Here is a 25,140-nt window from a genome sequence, read left to right on the forward strand (position 1 = left end):
ATCCCAAAAACCAAGCCACCACCTCGTGAAGGGGTGATGCTTTTAAAACCACATTTACAAGGAGAAACAGGTTCAGGTGTTTGTTATTACAGTAACAGGCACCTAAACACCAAAAGTCATCACTATGAAGTTCTTCTACAGTGACGACTTCTTCATTTTACTGAGCTCTCACAGCATCAAAGATTACACCGTAAAAAACACATAAACAAAACAATATAACTAAACAAAAAAAATCTCCTGGAGGAAAAAAAAAAGTTGGAAATTCTGGGGCAGGTGCAGCTACAGAAAAGATGATGACAAGCTCCAAGAGAAACAACGTAGCACAAAATCCAAAATACAATAGACCAGGGGATGACAGCCTGGGTTCTCCCTATATAACTACATAAATAAGAGGGCCCTAATTAAGAAATAGCCTCATTATGGCATTCATGATGTTATTAAGGCGTTTTTTATGTTATTAAGGCTTCGGTAGCCGGTGGCTCGCACTTCAGGGACGCAAGGGTGAGGCAACAGCGCTGGGAGCCGAATAACAATGAACCAAAAAAAAAACCACCTAAAAAACACACCAAAAGAACCAATTGTTGTGGGGGGTTTTGTATTTTGTATGTTTTTGTTTGTTTGTGGGGTCTTTTCTCGTTTTTTGGGGTTTTTTTTCTTTTTTATTTTTTTTTTTTTTGGTTGTTTTTTTGTTTTTGTTTTTTTTGGTTTTTGCCTTTTTTTTTTTTTTGTCTCAGTAAGACACGCGGCCCCCACGGCCCGGTGCAGGGTCAATGAAGGGCTGATCCCGGTCATCCTGGTTGTCCCGACTGTCCTCAAACCGGGCCAGGAACGAGTTCCCCTCAGGTCCCCTCACTGCTGGTGCGGGGCCAGCCAAGGATTGATCCCGGTGATCCCGGCTATCCCGGTAATGCCGGCTGTCCCCACACCGGGACACGGTCGGGGCTCCCCTCGGTCCCAGTGGGGGTCACTGAAGGGCTGATCCCTGTTATGCCGGTGATCCCGGCTGTCCCCGCACTGGGACACGATCGGGGGGTTTCCCTCACTCCCCTCAGTCACAGAATCCCAGAATCACAGAAATTCAAGGCTGGAAGAGACCTGTAAGATCATCCAGTCCAACCCATGTTCTAACAATTCAACTAGATCATGGCACCAAGTGCCGCATCGAGTCTTTTTTTAAACTCTTTGAGGGATGATGACTCCACCACCTCACAGGGTAGATGATTCCAGTATTTGACCACTCTTTCTGTAAAATACTTCCTCCTTAATTCTAGCCTGTATCTCCCTTGGTGCAGCTTGAGACTGTGTCCTCTTGTTCTGTCTGTTGTTGCCCGGAGAAAGAGACCGACCCCCAACTCACTACAGCCACCCTTCAGGAAGTTGAAGAGAGTGATGAGGTCACCCCTGAGTCTCCTTTTCTCCAGGCTGAACAACCCCAGCTCCCTCAGTCGTTCCTCACACGGCTTGTGCTCCAAGCCCCTCACCAGCCTCGTTGCTCTCATTTGGACACGCTCAAGCATCTCAACATCCCTCCTAAGGTGAGGGGCCCAGAACTGGATGCAATACTCCAGGTGAGGCCTCACCAGTGCTGAGTACCGGGGAAGAATGACCTCCCTGCTCCTGCTGGCCACACCGTTCCTGACACTGCCCAGGGTGCCATTGGCCCTCTTGGCCACCTGGGCACACTGCTGGCTCGTGTTCAGCCGACTGTCAACCAGCACCCCCAGGTCCCTTTCCACCTGAGCACTGTCCAGCCACACTGTCCCCAGATTATATCGGTGCAGGGGGTTATTGTGGCCAAAGTGCAGGACCCAGCACTTGGACTTATTGAACTTCATCCCATTAGATTCTGCCCATCCATCCAACCTTTCCAAATCTCTCTGCAGAGCCCTACATCCCTCTAGCAGATCTACACACGTTCCCAGTTTAGTGTCATCTGCAAATTTACTAATAAAAGACTCTAAACCCTCATCCATGTCATCAATAAAAATATTAAACAGAACTGGCCCCAGCACAGACCCCTGAGGGACACCACTGGTGACTGGTCACCAGCTGGATGCAGCACCATTCACCACCACTCTCTGGGCCCGGCCATGCAGCCAGTTCTGAACCCAGCAAAGAGTATTCCTGTCCAAGCCACGGCCTGCGACTTTGTCTAGGAGTGTGCTGTGGGAGACAGTGTCAAAGGCCTTGCTGAAATCCAAGTAAACAACATCTACAGCCTTCCCTGCATCCACTAGCCGGGTTACCTGGTCCCACTGAGCCGTCACTGAAGAGGTGAACCCCGGTTATCCCGGCTGCCCTCACAGCGGGACACGAGCCTCCCGCCGCTGCCCTCAGTGCCGGGGCGGGGTCAGAGCAGGGCGGATCCCGGTTATCCGGTTATCCCGTTATCCCCACAGCGGGACACAGCCCCTCCGCCCCGCCCACGCTCCCCTCAGTCCCGGCCGTGCCGGCGCGCGCGGGGCGGGCCGCCCGACCTACCTCCCGCGCCGCCACTTCCTCCTGCGCCGCGCCGGCCAATCCGCGCCACGTCCGCCCCTCCGTCCCGCCCCGCGCCGGCACCGCCGACCAATCGAGACGCGCTGCGGCGTCGCCAGCCAATGGCGGCCGTGCCCGCGCCCCCGCGCTCTGAGGGCGCGCGGTGCGCGCTTCCGCCCGTGGCAGCGGCCGGAAGGTGATGTGGCGGAGCGCGGCGCGATGGTAAGCGCGGGGCCCGCACGGCCCTGCCGCGCCGGGACCGGGCCCTCCCCGCTCCCCTGCCCCTCCGCCGCCCGGAACGGTCCCCAGCGGCGCCTCTCGGCCCGGGCGGTGCCCACAGAGGTCGCTCACGCCATAAGCCGCGAGCCGCGGGAGCGGAGCCGCCTCAGGGCTTTGGTGGGAGTAGTGCGGGGCGCGTTTGCATCGCGGGTTTGGTGGCAGGAAAAAAACCTCGCTTTGTGGCTGTGCGGGGCATCAGCAGCTGGTGCGAGGTCGGTCAGGTGCTGTGCGGTTCTCTCACGGCTTCCTGACGTCATTTCTGTGCTGCGTGACGTCACGGTGGTGTTAGGCGACGTCATGCTCAGAGCAGTGCGCTGAGCCGTGTCATTGGCTACTTTTCAGGGGTGTCATCAGAGGCCCAGGTCCATTTACTCGTGAAAACTGGATTATATTAAAAACTACATAATATACAGATGCATATATATATATGTGTGCATATATATATGCTTGTGTATATATAAATTATAGATATGTATGTGTATAGAAAAATTGATATGTATGTCTACATATATATTGCCTTTTCCCTGTCTTTTTAGAGGTTCATACATTCACAACATGTTCTAATTTTTGAGTATATGAAATATAACTTACCATATAAATACGTATTCTAAAATTTATTTCTAGTTTTATAAATGTGCAAAAGGCAGGTAAGTACATCTGGAATAGAACATCTGTGCCTATGTTTGAATATATTATGTGTATTACCAATATCTGTGGATATAAAGACACTTATTTTTTTATGGGTGTATGCAAATATTTAATTGAATATTTTAATAATTATGTGTCATATATTAATAGCATACTTTTTCTATATACCACACACATAAAGACTGTGCTTAGATATATATATAGATAGATAGATAGATAGATACACAGATATATATATATATAATAGATGTGTGTGAATATATACATTCTTTATCAAGAGGCAAATTGGGGGTTTCAATTTTTTTTTCTTTTCTTGTTTTCTTCCCATTCTTCCAGTCTGTGCAGGTAATATAAAATAAGGTTTTGCATTCTGTCAGAGTTAAAGCTGAGCAGTGAAATGCTTTTTCTTAGTCAAGGTTTGTACATTAAATATTTATATATCAATGACATTTGTATGAGCAGGGCATATACACGAACTTAAAAGGAAAACCAAAAGAATTACTGAATTAACATAAATTTTTCCTGTACAAAGTACATGTTTGTCCATAAGTTCAGCACAGAGCTTGTTTAAAGATGGGAATTTTTGGTATTTTTCTAATAATCAGAATGTGGTTTAGGTTGAAAGGACCTTTGAAGATCACCTGGTTCCCCCTTTCCCACGAGCATGGAGAGATCATCTGTCACAGCAGGGTTGCTGTGCAGTTTAATGGAATATTGCTGTATTTCCTGTGCATTTACAGAAAAGATCAATATCACTTGAAGTTCCTTATGGCTCAGTTCAAAAAAAGGGTTCCCAGGCTCCAGATCTTGTCACCAGCAGGAAATTGCTGGGAGTTGCTCACCTGAGCATTCCTTGGCAGATCTTTCAGAGCAACCTGCTTCAGTCTGGGGCTCCAAGCACAAAACAAAGGAGGTTTTTTCATTAATGAGAGGCATAAATTATCTCAGGAGATCTAAAACACATGTGCAGAAAGCAAGAGATCTCTAATCAGTGCCATGGAAAGGTGAATATAGAGAATTACAGCAGAACCTCACTCTTTTTTATTGTACTTAAAAGGGTTTGAGGTGATAGAAAAAGGCAAGAGAACTTGGTGGGACATTGGGGTTGCTCAGTGTAATGATTAAATGAAACTAATTATTTAGTATTATATCACTATGACATTTATATTTTATATATTTTCTTACAGATATGTAAGAAGCACATAACGGTAACTTCAAAACAAAGCTAATGTTTAAATTTAAGAAGATTGTGGCAAGTGTATGAGATTCTGTTAGGATTATCTTCTCCACTTGTCCCTGTTGCTTACTTTGTGTGAAGCAAGACGTTCTTGTAAGGATGGTTTGCTTATGATTTCATGTTGAAAATAAGTTTCTTTCAGCCTTACTGTGATGTTTGAATTTCTTCAAGAGAGCAGCAGCCCTCCAGGACCTTGGGTCCTCCATGATGCCACCTCTGGTGTCAAGGCACTTTAGGGGAAAAAAGGATAATTTTTGAGCTCACATTTGTCTGTGAGAAAGGGAACAACTGCTGTCTGTGTGTCATGAAATGGAAAGATTAGAGCTACATCTCCACTTTAATCTCCTTGTCCAAAGAGTAAGAGCTGCAGTTCTGGAAAGTTAGCAGCACTCTGAGTATTCTATATTATTCTGAATATGATTTCCAAAGGACTTTATCCCTTGGAAACTTTTCATCCCATTGTTTTCCAGGATCCCTTACCATGTCCTTCCTGGCTAAGCAGATGAGAACTTGTGCTGGGTGAATGGCCAGCTGCTGCCAAGCAGAAAAAAAAATTTACATATATATATATATATTTATATATACGTAAGCTCTTCACTATTTTAACTTTAATCATCTATGGAATCCAGCGGAAGCTTCTCAGTGGATTCCAAACTTGCTGGGAATGGAAGGGATGCACAGCTCCCTCATTTATTTAGGAGGAGAAGGTGTGTTGTTTGCTGGCTTCCACAAGTCAGTTTGTCCTGACAGCTTTTGGGATTTTGCATCTGGAAGTTGGACAGAAGTTTTCCTGGTGGGCTTGAAAAGTTTTCCACGTGCATGGTAGGAAGGAGGGAAGAAGCCAAAAGTAATATTAAAATGAGTGAAGAGGTTCTCCCCTCCTGAAGGGTGGTCTTCACTTTCCTTCATAGCAGAAATGTGAAGTTACACTCAGAATTTGGTGATGGAGATTATTTTTAAAAAGCGCCAGAAACTTGACAAAAACGGCTTCTTCCCTGTCACCCTCCGGTTGGGGCTGATCCTGGCCCCACATTACTGCACAAAAATTGCTTTGGGAACTTTCCACGAGGACAAACATTTCTGTCATAATCTTTGTTGCTCTCTTAGTGTGGTGTTTATAGAAGGAAAGGGAGTTGCTCATAGAGCCAAATGTAAAAACATTCATTAGTAAATATTATTTCAACCAAGCTGTCGGATATAAACACACCAGAACCCAAGACACTGCTCTGAAAAAGGAGCTTTCAGGAGTCTTCAAGTACTAATTTTTATGTTTGTCTTATTCAAAATTATAAGAATGAATCCATCCTCATTCAGATTTGCTAGCAGCTTTGTATTTATCATGACCTAAAGGTACATAGGTTTAAAAACATCTTCTAGGTTGTATTACAGTCTTAAAGTATCTTTGTATTGTGAATTTATTTCACCTGAAGTGTTTAGTATTGATACTTCTGTCATCTTGGAGGATGAAGTGAAAATACATTGTAAGTGTTTTATTTCTGTGATTATTGAACTGAGGAAATTATTCTGACAAGGTAAGATGGTCTCTTTTTGGAAGAGCAGGATGCAGTGAGTCTGCTTTTAGAATGATGCTGGTTATGAGAAACCATTTCTTAGCTGAGTGCCATAAGAAAGTGAATGCCACAATTTAATGTTTTGGTTAGATGCCACACACATTCACTGTAACAGCTGCAGCTCTGAATATGTTTTTCTGCTAATGCACAGAGCCAGGAGTTCAAACTCAACAAAAGTTTCTGATTTTCAACCTGGTGACTGTGGAAACAAGGTGGGAACAGCTGTGAAAAATACTACCTGTCTTCCAGATGCTAAATACTCAAACCATGCTCCTGAACCTCTGCCAAACAAGAGACTTGCAGAGGTGCTGTGGACCTGCCAGGGCCAAGGGACGTGACAAGACTTAGCAGAACTTGTCATTGTTTTTTAACTAAGTATATTTTTTCCTGGTATTTGTTCTTCATGTTTGAAAGAGATGGTTTGACTATGAATGAAAAAAAAATAAATTTGGTAAATAGTATACATAAACTATTTACAGATCTGTTTTGTAGTTTTGAGGTAAATTAGAGTATATCTTACTTTTTGAGAAGTTAGACTTCTTTCTATGGCCATGTTCACATTCCTGTAGCACTTCTGTTCCAAACTCCCGATTTTTGCATGCTGCTTTTATTATAGTAAGGATGTCACCTGATCCAAAGTGTGCTTTAGTATGACTCTTACCTCTTCCAATCACACACAGAGGTTTTACTGTTTTTTACAGTTTCAGTCCTAAATTTATGGTGAACTAAACAGTGTGATGTGCAACTTCAGACAGGAGAGTTTCTTTTAAAAAAAGGGGCTATTTAAAATACTGCGTTTATCTAATGGGGAAAGACAGAAGAGGAAAAATATCTTTGTAAAATTTAAAACTGTGTAATGTACAGAAAAATCCTGGGGGTAAAGGTGTTTTAAGCTTTTACTGACATATCCACCATTATTCTTTGATTGTTTAGTAAATATGTGGACATACCCACCTTTGCGCTACAGTGACCCCAGTGAAAGACTTCAGTAGTCACTTTGTTTTTTATAGTAAGATATTTTGGTGAAATGCTGCATCAGCTAGCTGCTTGCAGCAAAAGTTCAGTTTTCAAACTAGATACTGGGGCAAAGAGGGAGGAATTCAAGCAAGTGTGAAATTTCAGCATCATTGCCTGGAGGTGTCTTCTCGCTGCTGCTCTGTGGATTTGAATTACAGTAAAAATCCTAAATGTGCTAAAGTCAAATGAGCTTTTTATAGGGGAGGGCAGCTGTGTCCATATGTTTAATTAAGTGTTTAATTGCTCAAGGAGATTGGTTTACATAGATGTATTATTAGTCTTCAGTTGACTGGAAAGCATACATGTTAGTTGTACTTGCCATTTAAACTTGACAATGTGCTTCTCCCGAAAATGACTGGGAAAAAAATTCCCTATTTCTCTAATCAGGCCTTAGCTTACATTCCATGAGTGCAAAATTACAACAGACAGAAATCTGAATGAACATTAAATAGAGTACTTAAATTCTTTGGAAACTAAATACTGAGGAGAACATGCTGGAAATCCAAAGTAAAAAGCCATATTTGTGCTGGAACAACTGCATCTGGCTGGTATTGGGATACTTACTAACAGCCCTTGCTTAGTTTTGTTGTGTACTTTTGGCAATAATTGCTTCAAACTTCACTAATTTGCACTTTTTGTAATTTTTTTATTATGCTAATTAGCATGCCTGTTTTACAAATGCTTGTTTTCCATTTGTTTGGATCAGATTGCATTTGGCAGCAGTAGGAAAAGTAATTATTTTTTTAATAGATTGGAAAATAATACAGTTTGATGCATGTTTTAATTACTTTTTAGCAGTTGCTTTGGCCTTCAGGTTGGGAGTAGTACTAGGTGATTTATATCCTATTATTTTTCTCAATATTGTATTCTGAAAAATTTGATTTTACTGACAAAATAAGAATTGCAGGGTGTATTGGAAACGGTAGATAATAAGCATTTTCTCTTTCAGCTTTGTAAGGACCTCTTCGTTAAAATTTCATAGCTTGATTTAACTTTTCTGTGATCAAATTTTTATCACCTCTTGCCTAACTAAAGTTTAACTTCAGGATGTATGCTCTTGCTCATATTCCAGTATGAGGAAGGCAGCTGAATGATTGGGTATCCATATTTGATTACAGAAAAGATAATTATTCATCAATTTTATTATACTGGGGAGAAAAAAAAATAAAAACATTCTAGAAAGACTGAATATTCTGAAGCATATTACACAGAGATTGTACTTTCTTTAAAATATTCCAGTTATTTATCTGTGTTTGCCTACATAAATTGGTTATAATATTAGTAACCACAGGGCAAAGTTTTGCAGCTTGCTGGCACTACAATGGCCTTTGCTTTTATAGCACAGATGGACGAAATCATCATGGTCACGCTGCAATCAGAGATAAAATAATCATTCTGTAAATACTTTTTAAGTCTAGGGAAGGTTAAGCTTTGGTTTCAGTGCTAAGTCTGCGGAGATAAACTCAGAGAGCTTTTGTGTTAGGCTTTCTACCAGCCTGAAAGGATAGCAGCATAGGGTTTGTGTTCTCCTCCTGCACGTTTCATTTTCCCTGGAACCACGATACTGGGTGGTTTATTTTAAACAAAAGTCTGTTAGATAAGGGTAAAATCAGCAGGTCCTTCATGACACTGACAGTTTGATCAAAACCTAGGGTGTGATTTATTGCTGTGCTGCCCAGGGCTTGCATCAGTAACCAAGGTGGTTTGTGAGTGTGGTGCTGCCTGCAAGGACAGGGAGCAACAACGTGTCTGAAGCAGAGGATATTGGGGTAAGGGAGTGAGTGAGAACTGCAGAAATGGATAAATTACAGTGCCTTGTCTATGGGTGCTGTCAGTGCAGCAAAGTGCTTGGAATTAGTGCATTTCTTATGGTTATTTGTGCATATTGAGTAAAATACTCCTGTGAAGTGCAAGAACTGTTGGTAACCAAAACTCTGAGCTGCTGCTTTTTTTCCTCTTCTTCTGCCCAAGTGTAGTAAATCTAATGCTGAGGGACAGCATTGTCTATGATGAGATTTGCAGGAGCTATGCAGTTGTTGTCATGATTCCCTGTCACAGCCACACAGGTAACTTTTAACTTTCAATCAACACTTCAGTTTATACTCAGATGAGAGTACATTCAGACAATTCTGGCTGTACCACTGGATTTCCAACTACTGTATGTTGCCATGAGTATTTATTTTAGTACAAGCCACTGCTGTTAATCCCAACACAATAAAAATTTCAGGAGTACTAATTCTTTATGGTTTATTATATGGAGTTTTCACTGAGATATGTTATGATCAGGAAATAATCTTGAGGCTTTTTTTAAAGGCCTGGTTTTGGAAAGGATTTAAAACAGCCTTTGGGCATGTAGCTCTCAAAGCTGAAGTCCACAGTCTTAAATTTCCAAAGACATTGGTAAAAAATTGTCTTTTTCAAGTTCAGGTGAATGCAATACCTCATTGGTGCTGCAGGTGATGTGGTGATGCTCCACACAGGAGGGGACATTGGGGGAATGAGACAGAATGGAGCAATGAGGTGTTCCCACTATGTCAGAAATGCAGATGTAGAAAATTTCAGCCTGTGGAATTAAAGCTTGCACTGTCTAAAACCAGAATAAAATGCCAGTGCTGGTTCTTTTTGGCATTGCAGCATAGGTCTCATGAAGTTAGTTGTCATTTCCCCCTCATGGGGACACAGCCTAAGAGAGAGCACCAGTTTCTCCATGTGCTGAGATCTCTTTGTAGTGGGAGTGAGGCTCACAGGATCTAGGCCAGTCAACACAAGTCAAAAATTGAAATTAATACATTTTCATCAGAGCAACCCAGTCTAAACGAATGAACAGCATCACATCTACATTGTGCAAGTAGCTTGCTATGTGAATGCAGTTTTTTAAAAGGATTCTGAGCGATGTATAATTCTTGCAGCAGCTTTTAATTACATCAGTTGGAGCAGCCAGATGTAGGTTGCTGCTCTGTGTGAATTCAGCTGGGCTATGAGAATTACTTCAGATGTGGAGAGCGAAGCAGTCTAATTCAGGGATAAATTCTCATTTCCAGAAATTGTAGGCAAATTTTGGAACGCTCACATCTGCCCTTTGAAAGCGGGTGTGCAGATAAACGTGTCATTCATAGCGCGTTTCCGTGGAAGGGCAGATGCAATTACGGCCACAAATATCTGGGGAAACACGTGAAGACCCCAACAAAGAACAATTATATACAATTATATACTGCCTCAGTTGGCTGGCTGATAGCACATTTCATGAGTATACGTTTACAGCCCCTGCTTTGGAGGAAGCAAGTGTGCCCTTGTGCCATTTTGCGGTGCCGGAGCGCGCGGTGCCGCCTCGGGAAGCAGCTGCAGGCATCCATGGGAACGCGGGGCTGCGAGCTGTCAGAGCAGCTGTCTGTCTGTCCCGCAGGACTGACGGGGTTAATCAGTTGATAGGCAGTATCTGGCTGTGCTGAGAGCAGCCGCTCCTGGATCCGGCCCCGCCGCGTTCCTAGACCCGCAGGAGCCAGGGGGAATTGAGCCTTGCCTGGTTGCTGGAGCTGGCAGAAACTTCTGCTGAGCACAAAGGCTCCAGAGGCTGGGCATGGCAGCATGTTGTCCTTGGTGAAGAGTCTGTCCATTATTTGTGACCTGATGGGGCACAAGAAGGGGTGGCTGGTTGGGCTGAAATGCTAAATTAAATCTGATTGACAAAGGGCTGTGGTGCAAGAGGAAACCAAGCACAGCCTCGTGGCTGGGACAGGAAGGCTGGCTTGGGTGTGGGATCGCTGTTCCCTCATCACAGAAAGGGTGGGTTTCAGGGATGCTGAAATCCCTCCTATGCAGGGTACAGAGTAAGAGCACCTCTAATGATTCTTCTTCACAGAGTGGCCTGTTGGACCCCATTAAGTTAAACTGCTTTAGGTAGCTAACCCTACCTAAAGCATGTGTTCAGACTGGCAGCTCTGTCCATGTTCTGGAGTCCCTATGATCCATGGAGACTTCTAAATAAGATAAAGTATTTTATTCTGTTTTGCTGTTGATTTTGGTGGGTTTTGGTCGCCAGGTTTTTGATCTCAGTATTGGAGCAATTGTGTGTGTTCCAGTGGCTTTCCTTCTACTAGAACTTGTCATTTTTCTCTCCTAATTTCCTGTTAGTGCCATACTGAACTAGAATAGTGTGGTTTTCTTTTATAATTCTCATTAGCTAGATAGATTTGACCATCATAGATTCAAAACATTCTAATTTTGTGACATAGCACGTGCACACCAACAGAGATGTGCCTCAGGCTGCATGGAAATGAAGGCTCTGATGTGCCCTAAAATATGCTTGGAGAAGGAAATGCCAATGTATTACCCTTTCCTAAGTGCTAAATATTTACCTTTAATTAAATACCACTGCTCAGCCAGCTGGGTTGAGCAGTACGAACACAGGAGAGAGAAGTTCATCAGAATTCCAGAACAACAAAGAGTGAATTTCTTGCATTTGTCTTGACATTTTTTTGTTTGTTTTTTTTTTTTTTTTTTGAGCTCACACTAAATCAGATTTGCAAATGAGCGTAGCAGCGTGAAGGTAAAATAAAGCTTTTTGTAATAAGCAATTGCTCCTTACACCACCTGGTGCTGTTACACTGACCAGAATGTCAGTCGAGACACTTCAGAGAAACCCAAAAACCGTAAAAAAAAAAAGAATAAAAGGTTAAAAAAAAAAGTTTATGGGTTGCAGTTTCTGCTTATTAGTGTTATTTCACACTTCAGTAAATTGCCAGATATTGCAGCAGTTTCTCAAGAATTGTCTCTTCTCACTGCCACTAGGCTGATCAGTGTTTGCTGTCAACAACAGAACTTTCTTAAGGCAATTTCATAAATTTCTTCAGAATTTACCAAAGAACTAGCAGTTCTGAAAGTGTATTTACAGTAAAAGTAATCAGTTATCATAGTTCAGGTGGGCTTAACTTTGTACAAATCTGTTGAATTTGGCCTGTAGCTTTTAAAAAGTGGTATATTAACAACCCTACTGCACGTTTTGTGTTATTTTTTGTCTTGGCTACCGCTGGTTTCCTTGCCACTCAGTCCTGACCTCTATTTTCACTACCACCACCCTATTCCATTGATGGAAAGGTTTTCTGGCTCGTTGTAGGTTTCATTTTTGGTGTTGTCTGAGGGGTCACCTGTTTTTTCCAGAATTTCCACTTCGAGAGGAGTTCCTGCACTGCAGAGATGTAATTCTTTGTTTTCCCTGATTCTCTTCCACAGTCTGCCATCTTCAACTTCCAGAGTCTGCTGACTGTGATCCTGCTGCTCATATGCACCTGTGCCTACATCAGATCCTTGGCTCCCAGCTTACTGGACAAAAATAAATCCGGGTATGTGGCCTGATCATTCATTTCTAACATCCACAAGCTGTGTGCGTTCAACTGCAGCTTTTCAGCATCTCCTGATGAGGTCTGTGATAATGCAGATCCTGCTTTGAAAATTTTCTCTCTTTAAAGATAAAAATCTTAATTTTGTACCTCACAACAGAGTGCAATAAGGTATTGGCAAGCACTTAGTTGAAATTTTATTGAAAGAATTTATTGGCTTGCTAACCTTGCTAATACTGTGTTATTAATCTTCTAGATTTGTAGCTCTGTTGTTAGATGCTTATTAGAGATATAGAAATGAGAGACAGAAATAAAACATTCTCCTACGTGTGGCTATTGCTGCAATGATTTATTTTTGATTCCTAGGATGCATAAGGAGCCTGCAGAAACTGGCTTTTTGCTTGTTTTCAGGATAGGTGTTTTGCAGATAGAAGTTTGAAACACAGCTTTAGCAATAATCTGTAACTAAAAGAAAACTAAAAATACTTTTTAAAATAAGCAATGCAGTCCTCTTGTGTGGTCTGTTCAAATCATGGTTTTGTGTTCTCTAAGGTGAGGGAATGTCTAGAAGAGTTTTTGAAAACTTCTACAAACCTAACTTTTTGGTTTTTAGTCTTATGGATGCTAGCTGTGATCAGCAGAACTGTGATTTAAGTGTGGTGGGTTTTGAGTAACCATTGGGCACTTGTGACACAGAAATGTCTGGGGCTGTCCCTGGAACTTCAGTAATGCTGTCACCTCAGGTTAGTGCAAAGAAGATGATATGTGTAGAAGCAGGAGGTAATTCTAGGTGGAAAAACAGACAGGCTTTTGGATAATGAGTGTTTCACTTCTCCACTTTTGCCATTAGGTCATTTCCTGTTAAATAAAATGTTCTTCTTCCCTCAGTGTCTTCCATCACTTTGGCATTTAAATTCAGAAGTGTCCAGTTTTAAATAGTGTTGTGACCAAGAACACCAAACACCTGAGTGTTTGTTTTCTGGAAACCTTCGTTGTAATTAACCTCTGGGGTTGCTGTTTTATTAATGTTTTTTAATTTTAGCAGTGTAAGGTACCCAAATTACACCAGCTTTTTTATTTCTTAATTTGGAGTACTGACATGAAAACACTTGTGTTCTTTTATATGAGGCCACAAAATTGTCACTGACATGAGAGGTTTCTTTGGATGGAAGTAGAGATGGAAGAAAGGATGACTTCATGAAGGACAGGGAGTGGGGGGACCAGGGGAGTTTGGGTGTCTGCTGGTGGAAGATAACACAATAGTCAATGAGGTATACACAGTAAGAAGTAAGAATGTTTATTTTACTGATTAAAATTTTAGTGCTGTTCTTGGCAAGGAGTGTTTCCTTTAATCTGGAGCTACTCTGTTTATTCTTGAGGCAAATCTGTCTGGAGTACAATAGAACTCTCTTCATAAAACGTTTCCAAGGGGTGCTGACACTGTGGAGGAGTTGAGCGTTTGATGTGTAGGTTTGTATTTATGTAGATGTAGGACATGCCATTTTGTTTTATATATATATATGTATCTGTAGACTACTTTGTACTGAAGAATAAAACCTTGGCCTGGAAGCAATGAAAGTTGTTTCCTGTATGGTAGATGTTTACATGGAGCTCATATGATGCTAAACCCCTTTCTCTCTCTTCTAATGTACTGCATGCTCCAGTGGAAATGTCTGGACATGTGGGATAAAGCAAATTCTAGTGATGTTTCATTTTGCCGCAGAGATGCTGTTACCTCATCATTCCTGCTCCAAATAAAAGGCATAAAAAAGTAGCAATAAAATACCAAAGTGACGGAGAGGAGGAATGTTGGTAGTTATTCACTGTATTTCTAAGCGAATGGTAACTTCGCTGGGGATTTAGATCTGTTAATAATAAGTGAAGAAACATATTTCTGTTGTTTGAGAGATGCTGTTGCACAGTGATGTCACCCGTCCTCATAACCCTGTATTTCCTCCCCCTCATTTCTGCCAAAGTGTGTCTTTTCCTACCAAGCCAAACAGAACCTTAAACCTTCATTTTCCCTGAATGTTTCCATGTGCTTAGTCCTGAGCAACAGTGTTAAAGGCTGGGAAAGCAAGTGGAGATTTACTGTTTCATGCTGACTAGAGGAGAATGTGCACCACGATGTAATTCTCTCCTCCCTGCTAATTCCCTCCTCCCAGAAGGATGTGTCAGCTCATGTGCAGCAGAGATCCCCTTTGATTTTCCATCAGCGTTGCACTGGGGATGTCTCACACTCCATCCTGCAGTGGCACTGGGCTTCTCCTGGTGAACACATGGCATTTTGCAGCACACACAGCCTTAGCAGTCATTGTCTCAGGCTCCACCAACTCCTCCTTTGCTTAAGAGGTTCCATTTATTTGGGTTTTTTGTCCTCCAGGTAACCGCATCCACTTTTCACAATGAGTGCTTTTAGCATTTAGCACTGAGAGCCAGGAATCTGCAGCAGGACCTGCACTTTTGGGCTGTGGGTGCCAGAAAGAGCAGGGATCCGAGCCAGATCCACACCTTCACCTGCTTCCAAGCAAGGATGGAGCAGAACACGAAGGGTGAAGAACAAAGGGTGCAGTTACACCAAGGAGCTGCTGCAGGAGGAATTGTTTTGGAGCAGAGTTACTCAAGGCAGCATCACTTCTGTAATAAGCAGGTTTTGATTTGAATAGGTCCTTCTTGTGGACCTGGGATGGGCACTAATGGAAAAACCAGAGGAGCAGTAAGGAGCTCTGCACAGGCTTTTCCTGCAGTGAGAGCTCCCCAGTTCTCCCAGAGGGTGCATTATCAGAAGGTCCAGAATTCAGTCTGCTTCTGCTCAGCAGCAGCTTGTGTGAGCAAACAGAGGTAATGAGCTGTTCCAGTAGCACAAAAGCCTCTTAAGATGTTCTGGTGTCATCATGGGAAGGCTGGTCACTGCTCATAAATTGTTAATTGCAGTTGTTAAGGACAGCTGGTGAAACCCATCCTCTGTTTTGTAACTGGCACATCAGAAAAATTTCTGTTTTCACCAAGGGGGCTTTGTAGGGAAATGTGCAGTAGTGACTTCAAATCCCTGAGAAGATGAAAAAATACCCTTGCTGAGATGGTGAGGCAAATTCAACAGACTTCTAGGCTGCCTGAAATGGTTAATATTCTTTTTCCCATGCAAGATTCTTCAAAAGCATATGGACAGAATGTTAGTGTTTTGTTTCTTTGAGCTCCTGGGGAAGCTTTTGAGAGATGGCAAAATGAGAAGCAGGGCTGTGGAAGTTTTCCTGTTGGTTTTGCAGCATGCAATCTGTAAATTGTAATTTTACAGAGAGTGAACAACAGTTCTGGGAACCTGAGGTGCTATCAGTGGAGCACTTAAGAATTACACATGAATGCCTTTCTACCTGCACACATCTTCAAAAAGTGCATAAATGTCTTCAGGTTACTTTATTGTATGACCTCTTAGCCTGGAAAAGTGTGGTGCTCTATATGCAGGGATCATTACTTCTGCTTGTGGAGCTGCATAAAAGCAGGAAAAAAAGAGCTGTGGCAGTACAGAAATATAGTCAAACCTAAATATGTATGTGTGTATATGTATTTTGCTTGAGATAAAACTAAAATCTGAAGCACAGATGGAAATGCCTGCTTTCTAAAAATGGAATTGGAATGCTGTTCATGATGAACTGGTCAGCAAGGGGTACATAAGTCAAAAAGCATCTTACTTTGAGTTTGAACACCTCGATCGCTTGCTGCCACCCTTGGTCTTCACCTGCCCAGCCCTGAATCTTTGTCTCAGAAATAGAGGAGGCTGCTAAATGGACAGAGAGATGCTGAAGTAAAGCAAGACCCTAAAAGAGCACATAAAATGGAAGTAGAAGAGAAATAAAAGATATGTTGACTGCTCAAGCATGCAGGAGCAAGTGGCCCAAGCCTACCTGTCTGCATTTAGATGTGTTAGAAGTAAGCAACTCTCAGAGCCCAAAAAAGGGCAAAGACAATCAAACCTTTGTGGGTGTGAACATTATTTGTGGGTTTGTATTTACTGCCTGGGGGATGGCAGCTCTCCACGTGCTCCCACAGTGTTCTGTGCCATGTGTGAAGGAAACCTTCCTGCAGACAAGCTTTGAAGGGCTGAAATCTGTCTGTTCACACAGGACACCTCGGTGTTGTTCCCCTTGTCTTCCTGAGACCCTAAAGCAGTCCCTGCTCCTCTGGAGCTGTCAGTAGGAGATCATTTTAGTTACACAGAGAAATTACAGGTTTGTGACATCCCTTTGGGTGTTCCCTGGGTTGAATTCTGCTTTTCTCCACTGCTGTTTCACTTGTGAGAGGTAAAGTCCTGGGCAAGCAGCACCGCAGAGATATGAGCAAGGTAAACATTGGTAAAGGAATAAGAAAGAACCAGAAGAATTGGGAAGATTTTTTTCTTCACAAAACTTTCTGTCTGGGATATGTAGATAAATATGGGGTTCTGGTGAAGTCTTTAGATCTGGAACACAGAACAAGTTAAATGGGTTTTTTCATGCAAAAAGACCTCTACTAGACTTACAACTTTGCCACTTCTGTAATTCATACTCTGTACCCTTATGTGCAGGTATCAGCTGTTTTCTGGTGTTCAGGAGGGAACCACGTTGACAAATTACTGTCAATTCAGATTATTTTAACATAAAGAGAATCAGTTGACTTGGATGTATTAAACCAAGACCCTAATGAATTTATTTTTATCTTTACAGACTGTTGGGGATATTCTGGAAATGCGCCAGGATTGGTAATTGTTTTTTGGCTTTTTTTCCTTCAAAATCCTTAAGATCCATCCTATTTCTACCACAGTTTATTAGGATTATGTTGCCATGTAGCAATGAAAACCATACACATCCTTTGTCTTCAAAAATGCAAGTTTTTACCTCCATGAAATAAAGGGCAGGATATTGCCTTCTTAGATTAGCATAATGGAAATCCTGCATCTTCTCATGTCAGTTCATATATCTAATGTTACATTTTCAAAAGTCTTTTGCACTTTTTGGCAGGTGAAGCAGCCAAGGGTGCATTTATAACATGCAAAAAAGTCAATGATTTCTTATAAACTGCAGTCTGTTTGAAATTGCAATGGACTGTTTAAAAAAACCCCAGATATTTACCTTACAGTAATAAAACAACGTGGAGTTCATAATGCATTAAGGTTCTCTTTAAGCATAAATGTGGTTTTCTTCCTTTCCCTTCTTTGCTCAGCTTCTGTGCACTTTTGAATTACACAAAGCTGTTCGTGTCAAGTGACATCTGCACACAGGCTGATCAGCTCTATCTGATTCTTGACATTTTCCCATAACATTGGTTTTATATTTATTTTAATCCTTATCCTGAATTTATTTTGAGAAGGAAATTGGAATATGCAACAGAAGTTTAGTCTTAACATTAAGGTATATCCACAATTTAGGAAAAAAAAAACCAAACTACTTACCCATCATCAGTGTCCAAATTGCATTGTTAATTCAGAGCAGAAACTTTGAACTTGTAATTCTAGAGCTTCCTACTTGTCACTGAACCTAAAGAAAGCCTTTATGATTCCCTTTCTGCATTCCCAGGCAGAACATTTTACAGGATGTCAGAAAAGCATTGACACATAAAACAGGGTTTTGGTGAAGAGTGGTTGTTAAAATGATTGCAGATATTGTCCTATTTAGATAATAGACATTGCAGAACCAATTTCAGTGCTGTAATTGAAAGATACTGGGAAGGTGGCAGCTGTCAGAAATGAATTTTGAGCTATACCAGTGAAAACAAATGTAAAAAATTGAGCTGCATTAGGGTTTGTTCAGAGCTGAAGAGAGCCCCTCACCTTACATCGCCATCTTCTTTGTAGTTAAGTGCAAGGATATTTTTTTCAGTTAGCTATGTTTCTTTTGCAACTTGCATCTAGAGTGGACCACTTTGACTTTCTTGTAGACTAAGAAAGGGCTTTGGACATGATTCCTTTTATGTGTGTTAGTCACAAAGGCAAGTAGAAAGTGTAGGTTTTAACAATGAAAATGTCTACTGGCTTCCTTTACATTTCACATCCCTGGTATGTTTAAACAACCTTTTCACATGTACATAAGATCTTAATCACCGGCAAGTGGTTACATATTTACAAAGTTGTGCAAAATAATGTTTAATCCTGCCACATGGTGATTTTTCTTTTAAGAAAATAAAGAGCAGAAAGGCATAACCCATATGAAAATTGTAATACCCTGAACCGTAGGAGTTGGACTTCCTCAAAATTTATTTTAAACAGATGTGAAACTGCAGACATTAATTCGTTCAGTTATTTGAAGTTTAATTAAATATATGCTAGATCATGACAGAATATTGTAATGTTACTGGACAGTCAATCCTGTGTATGGGAGGTGTCACTGCAAGTAATTTATTTTTCTTTTACTGTGGAAAGTTTGTTCGCTGTGTGTTTAAAGGTCCTGCTGGTAAAGGAAAAGGCTTTTTTTTCATAAAAATTGCACCATGCTAGACTTGGGAGCCTTGGTGGTTTTTTCTTTAATGTTTCTCTGAAAACTGTCTCTGATAAGGTGGTTTGTAAAGACAAAAGACCTCACACAGCAAAGGGAAATTGAACTTTGCTTAAACCAAACAGCCCCAGCTCTGTCTTTATACTCCTGGGTGTGTAGAAACAGGGATCTTCTCACTTGAAAGACACATTTCAGTGTTAACACTCCCTGGCAGTTCTGTAGGCTGAATTTTCCAAGCAGAATTCAGTGGAACCATGAAGAATAAAGTTTAAGTGTAAGAACATCTTGCTAATTAATGTAGAAAGTGCTCATGTAAGCAGGTACCAGTGTGATTAACATTACTGATGTTCCCCTGGTTGTGTTACAGTTTCCCACCTGAGAAGATTTTTTTTTTTTTTTTTTTTTTTTTTTTTTTTTTTTTTTTTTTTTTTTGAAAAACAACAAAAATAGACCTCTGTAAAGTTCTGTCCTGGACCAAATGGGTGGGAATAGATCTCTCATGATTGCCTTTGCCACCAGATAAAAGTATATTAATGTGTATTTCCATCCACAGATAAAAGTATATTAGTGGAGTAAAATTAACTTTCTTTCACAGTTTGCCCTGGGAAACTCTGACACCAATTGAAAGAGTCAGAAAATAGAGGTGTCTGTGCAGCTTCTGTGACAATTTTTATCATGGAAATCTGTGGACCAGACCCTCTCCACATGCTAACAATGTTATGTCTTCTTAAAAAAGTAAAAAAAAGGCATCTGGCTCTGTCTGGGCAGCTGTGAGCTCACAGCTCTGGCTGTTGCCTGACACCCTGCACAGAAGATTCACACTGCAAGTGGCAGGTACCGGGACCAGGCAGCACCAGCTGCACCTCAGCTGACACACAGCAGCAGAACCAGCAAAAGTGGGGTGCCTCGGCAACCTTCCACTGCCTGCCCCCTGACTTTGGCACTAGGAGGTAGCAGCAACATAAAACTGCACCTCAGAAAAGGTGGGTTGTAGTGAGATGGAAGCCTGTACGTGGGCCTGGCACAGAGACCCAGAATCACCCAGTGCCACCCTGCCATGGCAGGGACCCCTCCCACTGTCCCAGTGTCCAGCCTGGCCTCGGGCAGTGCCGGGGATGCAGGGGCAGCCCCAGCCGCTCTGGGCACCCTGTGCCAGGGCCTGCCCACCCTGCCAGGGAACAATTCCCCATTGCCAGTGTCCCATCCAGCGCTGCCTTCCTTCAGCCTAGCCCATTCCCCATAGTCCTGTCACTCCCTGCCACGTTTACAAGTCCCTCTCTTAAAGCAAAGAGCCCCAACTCTGTTTTTATGTATCAAACAACGTGTCCTGCAGTTTCCCCACTGCCCTTGCATTTCTTTGTGAATACACAGCTGTACTTCTGCCTGCCTTCCTCCAGCTGGAAAATGTTCAATACTAGTTTGCACGTGCTGTGGCAGAATTACACTGGACTAGGAGCAGGTTTGTCTGTTTAACCTGTTTAACCACGCCTGAATTTCTGTTTGCTCTGGGTTCTCTCCCCTCCTGGCAGGTGAGAGGAAGAGCCCCTACGTGGCCGTGTGCTGTGTGGTGATGGCCTTCAGCATCCTGTTTGTGCAGTAGCAGCTGGAGAGTGTCCCCAGGTAGCCAACAGCAGATCCTGTGTCAAGAAAGGATGGGAAGCCTCAGCAAGTCTCCTCTCACACGATGGATAACCTCTCTCCTGGTGGGCACCCCTGCAGATGGACCAGCATTAGTGATCACAACCCAGACGAGATGTGCTTGTTCAGCCAGGTCAGCACAGACACTCCTGCAGTAATTCATGGAAGGGTGTCTGGTGTGTGTCTGAGCTTCAGGGAAGCTCTTTGTGCTTGTTCCTTTTTAAACACCATGCAGTTGAAAAGGCTTGCTGTTTCTAATTCTTCAAAATTTCTTGTCCAGTAGACCTGTTGAATGAAACACTGAAATGCTAAATCAGCCACAGCAATAAGACCACCCTTTGAAGAATAAAGAGTGTTTTGACTCTAGGGGATGTTTATCAAAGTATTTTTAGTTCTTGCTGCCTAAATAATTCCTCTTGATTTGTAAGTGATGTCTCCACTCTCATCCTAAAAATATGACCTCTGACCTAAGTTACACTCAGCTATTTGTTTCTAAACTTGTAATTTCTCAAATAAACTCTTAATATTTCTGTTGTTAAGATGTGAAATAAAGGCAGGGACCATAATTGTAGTGATGTGTGATTAGCTGCTGATAAGGCAGAGATGGGGATCTGAGACACCTGGATTGTTCTCTGTAAAAAACCACATGTACTCATTTTTAGAGATTCCAAAATGTTGAGAAAAGGATTGAAAACGCTCTGCTGCTGCTGCTGTTGCATGCATGGAAAGATTTCTCAGTTATCAGAATGAACAGTTAGCTGCAGATAAGGAAGTTGCATGTCATAATACAAAGGTTGAAGCAACTAAATTATGCTCACCAGTAGTCAAGATTATTTACTTTTAATGATACCTCCCATTAGCACATATTTCTTAATTTTGCACACTTTTAGTGATCTAGCGACTTCTTCAATAATGCTTGACAGGTGTGTGTTGTATCAGACACCTGTGTGACTTCATACTGGTTGGATGTGGGAGAGTTGTGTGTTTGCAGTATTTGTGTTCTGGAAAGGCTTGTGATCAGAAGGAACAAAGCTGAACAGTAAAACACACTTAAAGGTATGTTACCTGTTGTCATTCTTGTTTGAAAACCTTATTTTCATCAATCCAAATTATCCTGCAACTAGGCAAAAAAGTGATTTTGAGTTATGACCTTTGTGTTGTCTCACGTGTACCTGCGAATCTAAATCACCATCAGAAGCAGCCATCCAAACTTCTGTATTCTGGGCTCAGGAAAGATAGATTTCTCCAATTTGGGCCAGTAAATCCCGCTGGCAGTGCAGAGCTGTAGGACTGTGACCATGCTGTGCACACACAGAAGCTTGGACTGGGCAGGGCATGTGGGGAGTGCACAATCTGCTGCTCTGTACCTTTACATGTGGGTGCTGCTCCAAACAGGGCATCAAAGCAACTCAGGTTTGGGTTTCAAAGGAGCTGTTCCTCAAGAGGGGTAAGGGAGATTCCTAAAAAGTCTTGGGTTTTGACTGTTCAAAATATGCAGAGAATCATCTGGAAACTTTTTATGTTGAGCACTTATATTCAGGTTATTACTGCTTTTAATAAATAATGGCATTTTTATGATACTCACACATTTCCTAGTCATCCAAGATGTTCTAATTGCCAGGTGAATTCTTAATAGTCCCTGGGGTTTAGCTGCAGATAGGAAAGAACCCAATGAAATTTTTTGTTCTGAGTGCCTGAAGTTAATAATATGGAGGAACTGTGTTGCAAAAACCTTCTCTGTTAAGGTTTTATCATCCAAGAAGCTCAGACAGGCCTCTTCCTGGCTGTTATTTGTTGTTCAGACTTTATTTGTTATATGGCATCTCATCCTCTTGGCCTAAATGTGGGTGATGGATACTTCTTAGTTGGAATTTTTTTTTAAATTTTCCCCATAAATGACATTTTCAGGCTGTTCATTAGGTGCTAACTGCATGGCTGCTCAACAAAACTGTCTGGAAACAAGATCTTTAAACTGATAAACGGCAGTTCTGAAATTGCTGCTTCAGGCAGGTGTTTGCCTCAGGACTGGGGTCTTTGGTTTTTAGCTTTGAAGGGATTGATACCTCATGTCTTTTAGTAAGTTATAGAGTAAATATTGGTTTCCCAGGTTAGAATCTTAAAACCATTTTGCTTTCTTGGCTTTGTTTTTGTCCTGCAAAAGAGTTTGCACCCGCAGCAGGTCTGTACACATTTCTTTGTGCAAAAGGAACAGTGATTAAATGTGATTGAAGCTGTAGTTGTGCCTGCTACTGTTGAAAAGTATTTCCACATTGGGACTTCATCCTTTTTTCCTAAACAGCATCATGGATGTTGTTGATGCCCAAACATCTGAAACACAACGTGCTGCTCCTGGAACACACAGAGTATTTTATACCTTTGCATGTACTTGGTATGGATTAATACTATATTCATTTCCATCCACATCTGCACTTTAAATGGCCTCATATTCAAAGCAGGGATTTAGGGAGGCTGAACGGAACAGCAGTAATTGCCATGTTGGGAAATGAGTAAAGCATGAGTAAGAGATGGGATCACAGTGAAGGTCTGATGCTCTGGAGGGACTGATAAGCAGCTGGGCAGACGTGGCTGGTGGAGGAGGAAAGACAAAGTGGAGTCCAAGGATGACAGGAAGATTTCCTGTTCTTGGAACAATGTCCTTGTTCTGTGAATGCCCTTTCCACCTCCGTGACCACAGCAGTGAGCAGTGGAAATACAGTGTCACCAAGAGGTGAGGCTGCTCTTTGATGGAGGGAATAAATGCTCTGTTAGCGCTCTGAGGCTGTTACTATTCCAGTTTGTCTCCAGTTCTGTCCCACTGGCATCTGGGGCAGAGCCCACTCTCTGAAGCCTAGGAAGGCTCATCATGATTGATTCCTTCCTTCCTTCTCCCTTTGATAATCATCTTCTAGAGAAAAGGAAACAAAACCAGCATCTTCCTAATGATTTAAAATGCTGAACATGGTGAAACCCACCAGAAGCCAGGAAAGTGTGATGTAAACCTGCTTCTCATACTCAGGCAGCAACTTTACATTATTCAGTCCAAATATTCCCAGCAAAGAAAAGTTTTCCAGCCAGGTTTCTTTTCCCTCCCCTTTTCTCTTGTTTTTTACTCATTCCATACACGTTTGGCGAGTTCTCCCAGCATCTGTCAGAGGGCTTCACATGTGTTTGATGGCACTTGGCTGCCTGGAGAAGCAGTTTCCCCTCAGCTCCTGTACTGCAGTGAAATCAGCATGCCAGGCATGGGAGATCCACACTGAAAAACAGGTTTTGAGCATGAGGCCTCAGTTGTTTACCTGGCTGTTTTATAAATAGCACCTCTTTTCATGACACCTCTAGGCCATAAGGCAAAAGGTGTGGAGGAATACTCATTCTGCAGGATCTAAAAACTGGGGAAAATCCTCCCCAGGTGCAACATGACCAGTGTCCCACAGCTGACCTGTACTCTGTGGTAAGTTTTTTTACTCCATTTCAAACCTGAAGGGCTCGTGTGGCCAAAGGCACTGAAAAACCTGTGGGTTTTAGTCAGTCAGGATATCACCCGTGTCCAGAGGTTCTGCCTAAATTCCAGGAGCTGTTCCCTGTCTCATGTAGCACAGGGACTCGAGCATGACCTGTCTCCTCACAGGGTACCTTCCCTTCCCTTTGGCTGTGTGACAGATGGAGCCTGGGTTCTTCTGATGGAACATCAACCAAGCTTCAGAACTCTGAAATAAAACCACCTTTGGCACTGCAGCTGCCTTGTCTCCTCCTGCTTCACCAGGAGCTGCAGGAAGGCTGTCCAAGGTTTCCTTAATCTGAATGAGAAACACCTTGAGAAGAGTGTTACTAACTGGTGTAACCCCCTCTGGTGTGGGAGGGAATGCCAACATTTCCTCAAGGACCTGGCTATAAACATTTCCAGGGAAAGAGCTGCTGCTCCTGGGACATCAGGAGGGGACATAATTACTTAATTAAGGACTGGGGAAGCTCCTGTCACATTCAGAACTTCCTATGAGAGCATCTCATCATCGTTTATGTTGTTTGAAATGGGCTCTTTGTAAGCTGTGCCACGGGAAAAGAGGTTTTCCTTCCAAACCCAGCTCTCTGAGTGGGCAGCAGGCAGTGCCCATCCCCAGCTGCCACAGCATGTCAGTGGATGGCCATGTTTGTGCAGACTGCTTCAGCTGAGGAACAACCCTCCAGTCTGTGCAGGCCCAATTAACCCACATCATCTCTTTTTCAAAATAACACAAACACAAAATCTAAACACACTGCACTGACGCCCTCTGCATCACCCATTTACATACTCAGAGGAGCCTATCACATCACTCACACCACACGTAGCTTTGACAAACTCAGTGGTTAAAATACTGTATTTTCTTACCTTTGACAAACTCAATGGTTAAAATACTGTATTTTCCCCCAAAGGAAGACCTGGAGGTTTTAAAAGAGAAAAACATTATATATGGCTCTGTTTATTCCAGGAGAAA

The 25,140-nt window shown here is 42.3% G+C and overlaps 2 protein-coding genes across 5 annotated transcripts in view; one reads left to right on the forward strand and one right to left on the reverse strand.

The window, feature by feature from the left end:
• XRCC4 (X-ray repair cross complementing 4) overlaps positions 1-2,509 on the reverse strand; it is a 143,235-nt gene extending 140,726 nt beyond the window's left edge. For 2 of the 4 annotated variants that reach the window (XM_058043509.1, XM_058043506.1), the window contains exon 1: positions 2,247-2,462. The gene's annotated coding sequence lies outside the window, so the exon portion shown is untranslated. The other 2 variants (XM_058043508.1, XM_058043507.1) reach the window with 2 other exon arrangements.
• Positions 2,510-2,649: 140 nt separating this feature from the next.
• Positions 2,650-21,727, forward strand: TMEM167A (transmembrane protein 167A). The gene is made up of 4 exons (XM_058043510.1): positions 2,650-2,700; positions 12,460-12,569; positions 17,267-17,301; positions 20,560-21,727. Exons 1-4 carry the CDS (start codon positions 2,698-2,700, stop codon positions 20,628-20,630), a joined length of 219 nt encoding a protein of 72 aa, XP_057899493.1. The 5' UTR covers positions 2,650-2,697; the 3' UTR covers positions 20,631-21,727.
• Positions 21,728-25,140: the final 3,413 nt, after the last annotated feature.

This window comes from Melospiza georgiana, chromosome Z (genome assembly GCF_028018845.1).
Source record: "Melospiza georgiana isolate bMelGeo1 chromosome Z, bMelGeo1.pri, whole genome shotgun sequence".
In the NCBI taxonomy this organism is placed as follows: Eukaryota; Metazoa; Chordata; class Aves; order Passeriformes; family Passerellidae; genus Melospiza; species Melospiza georgiana.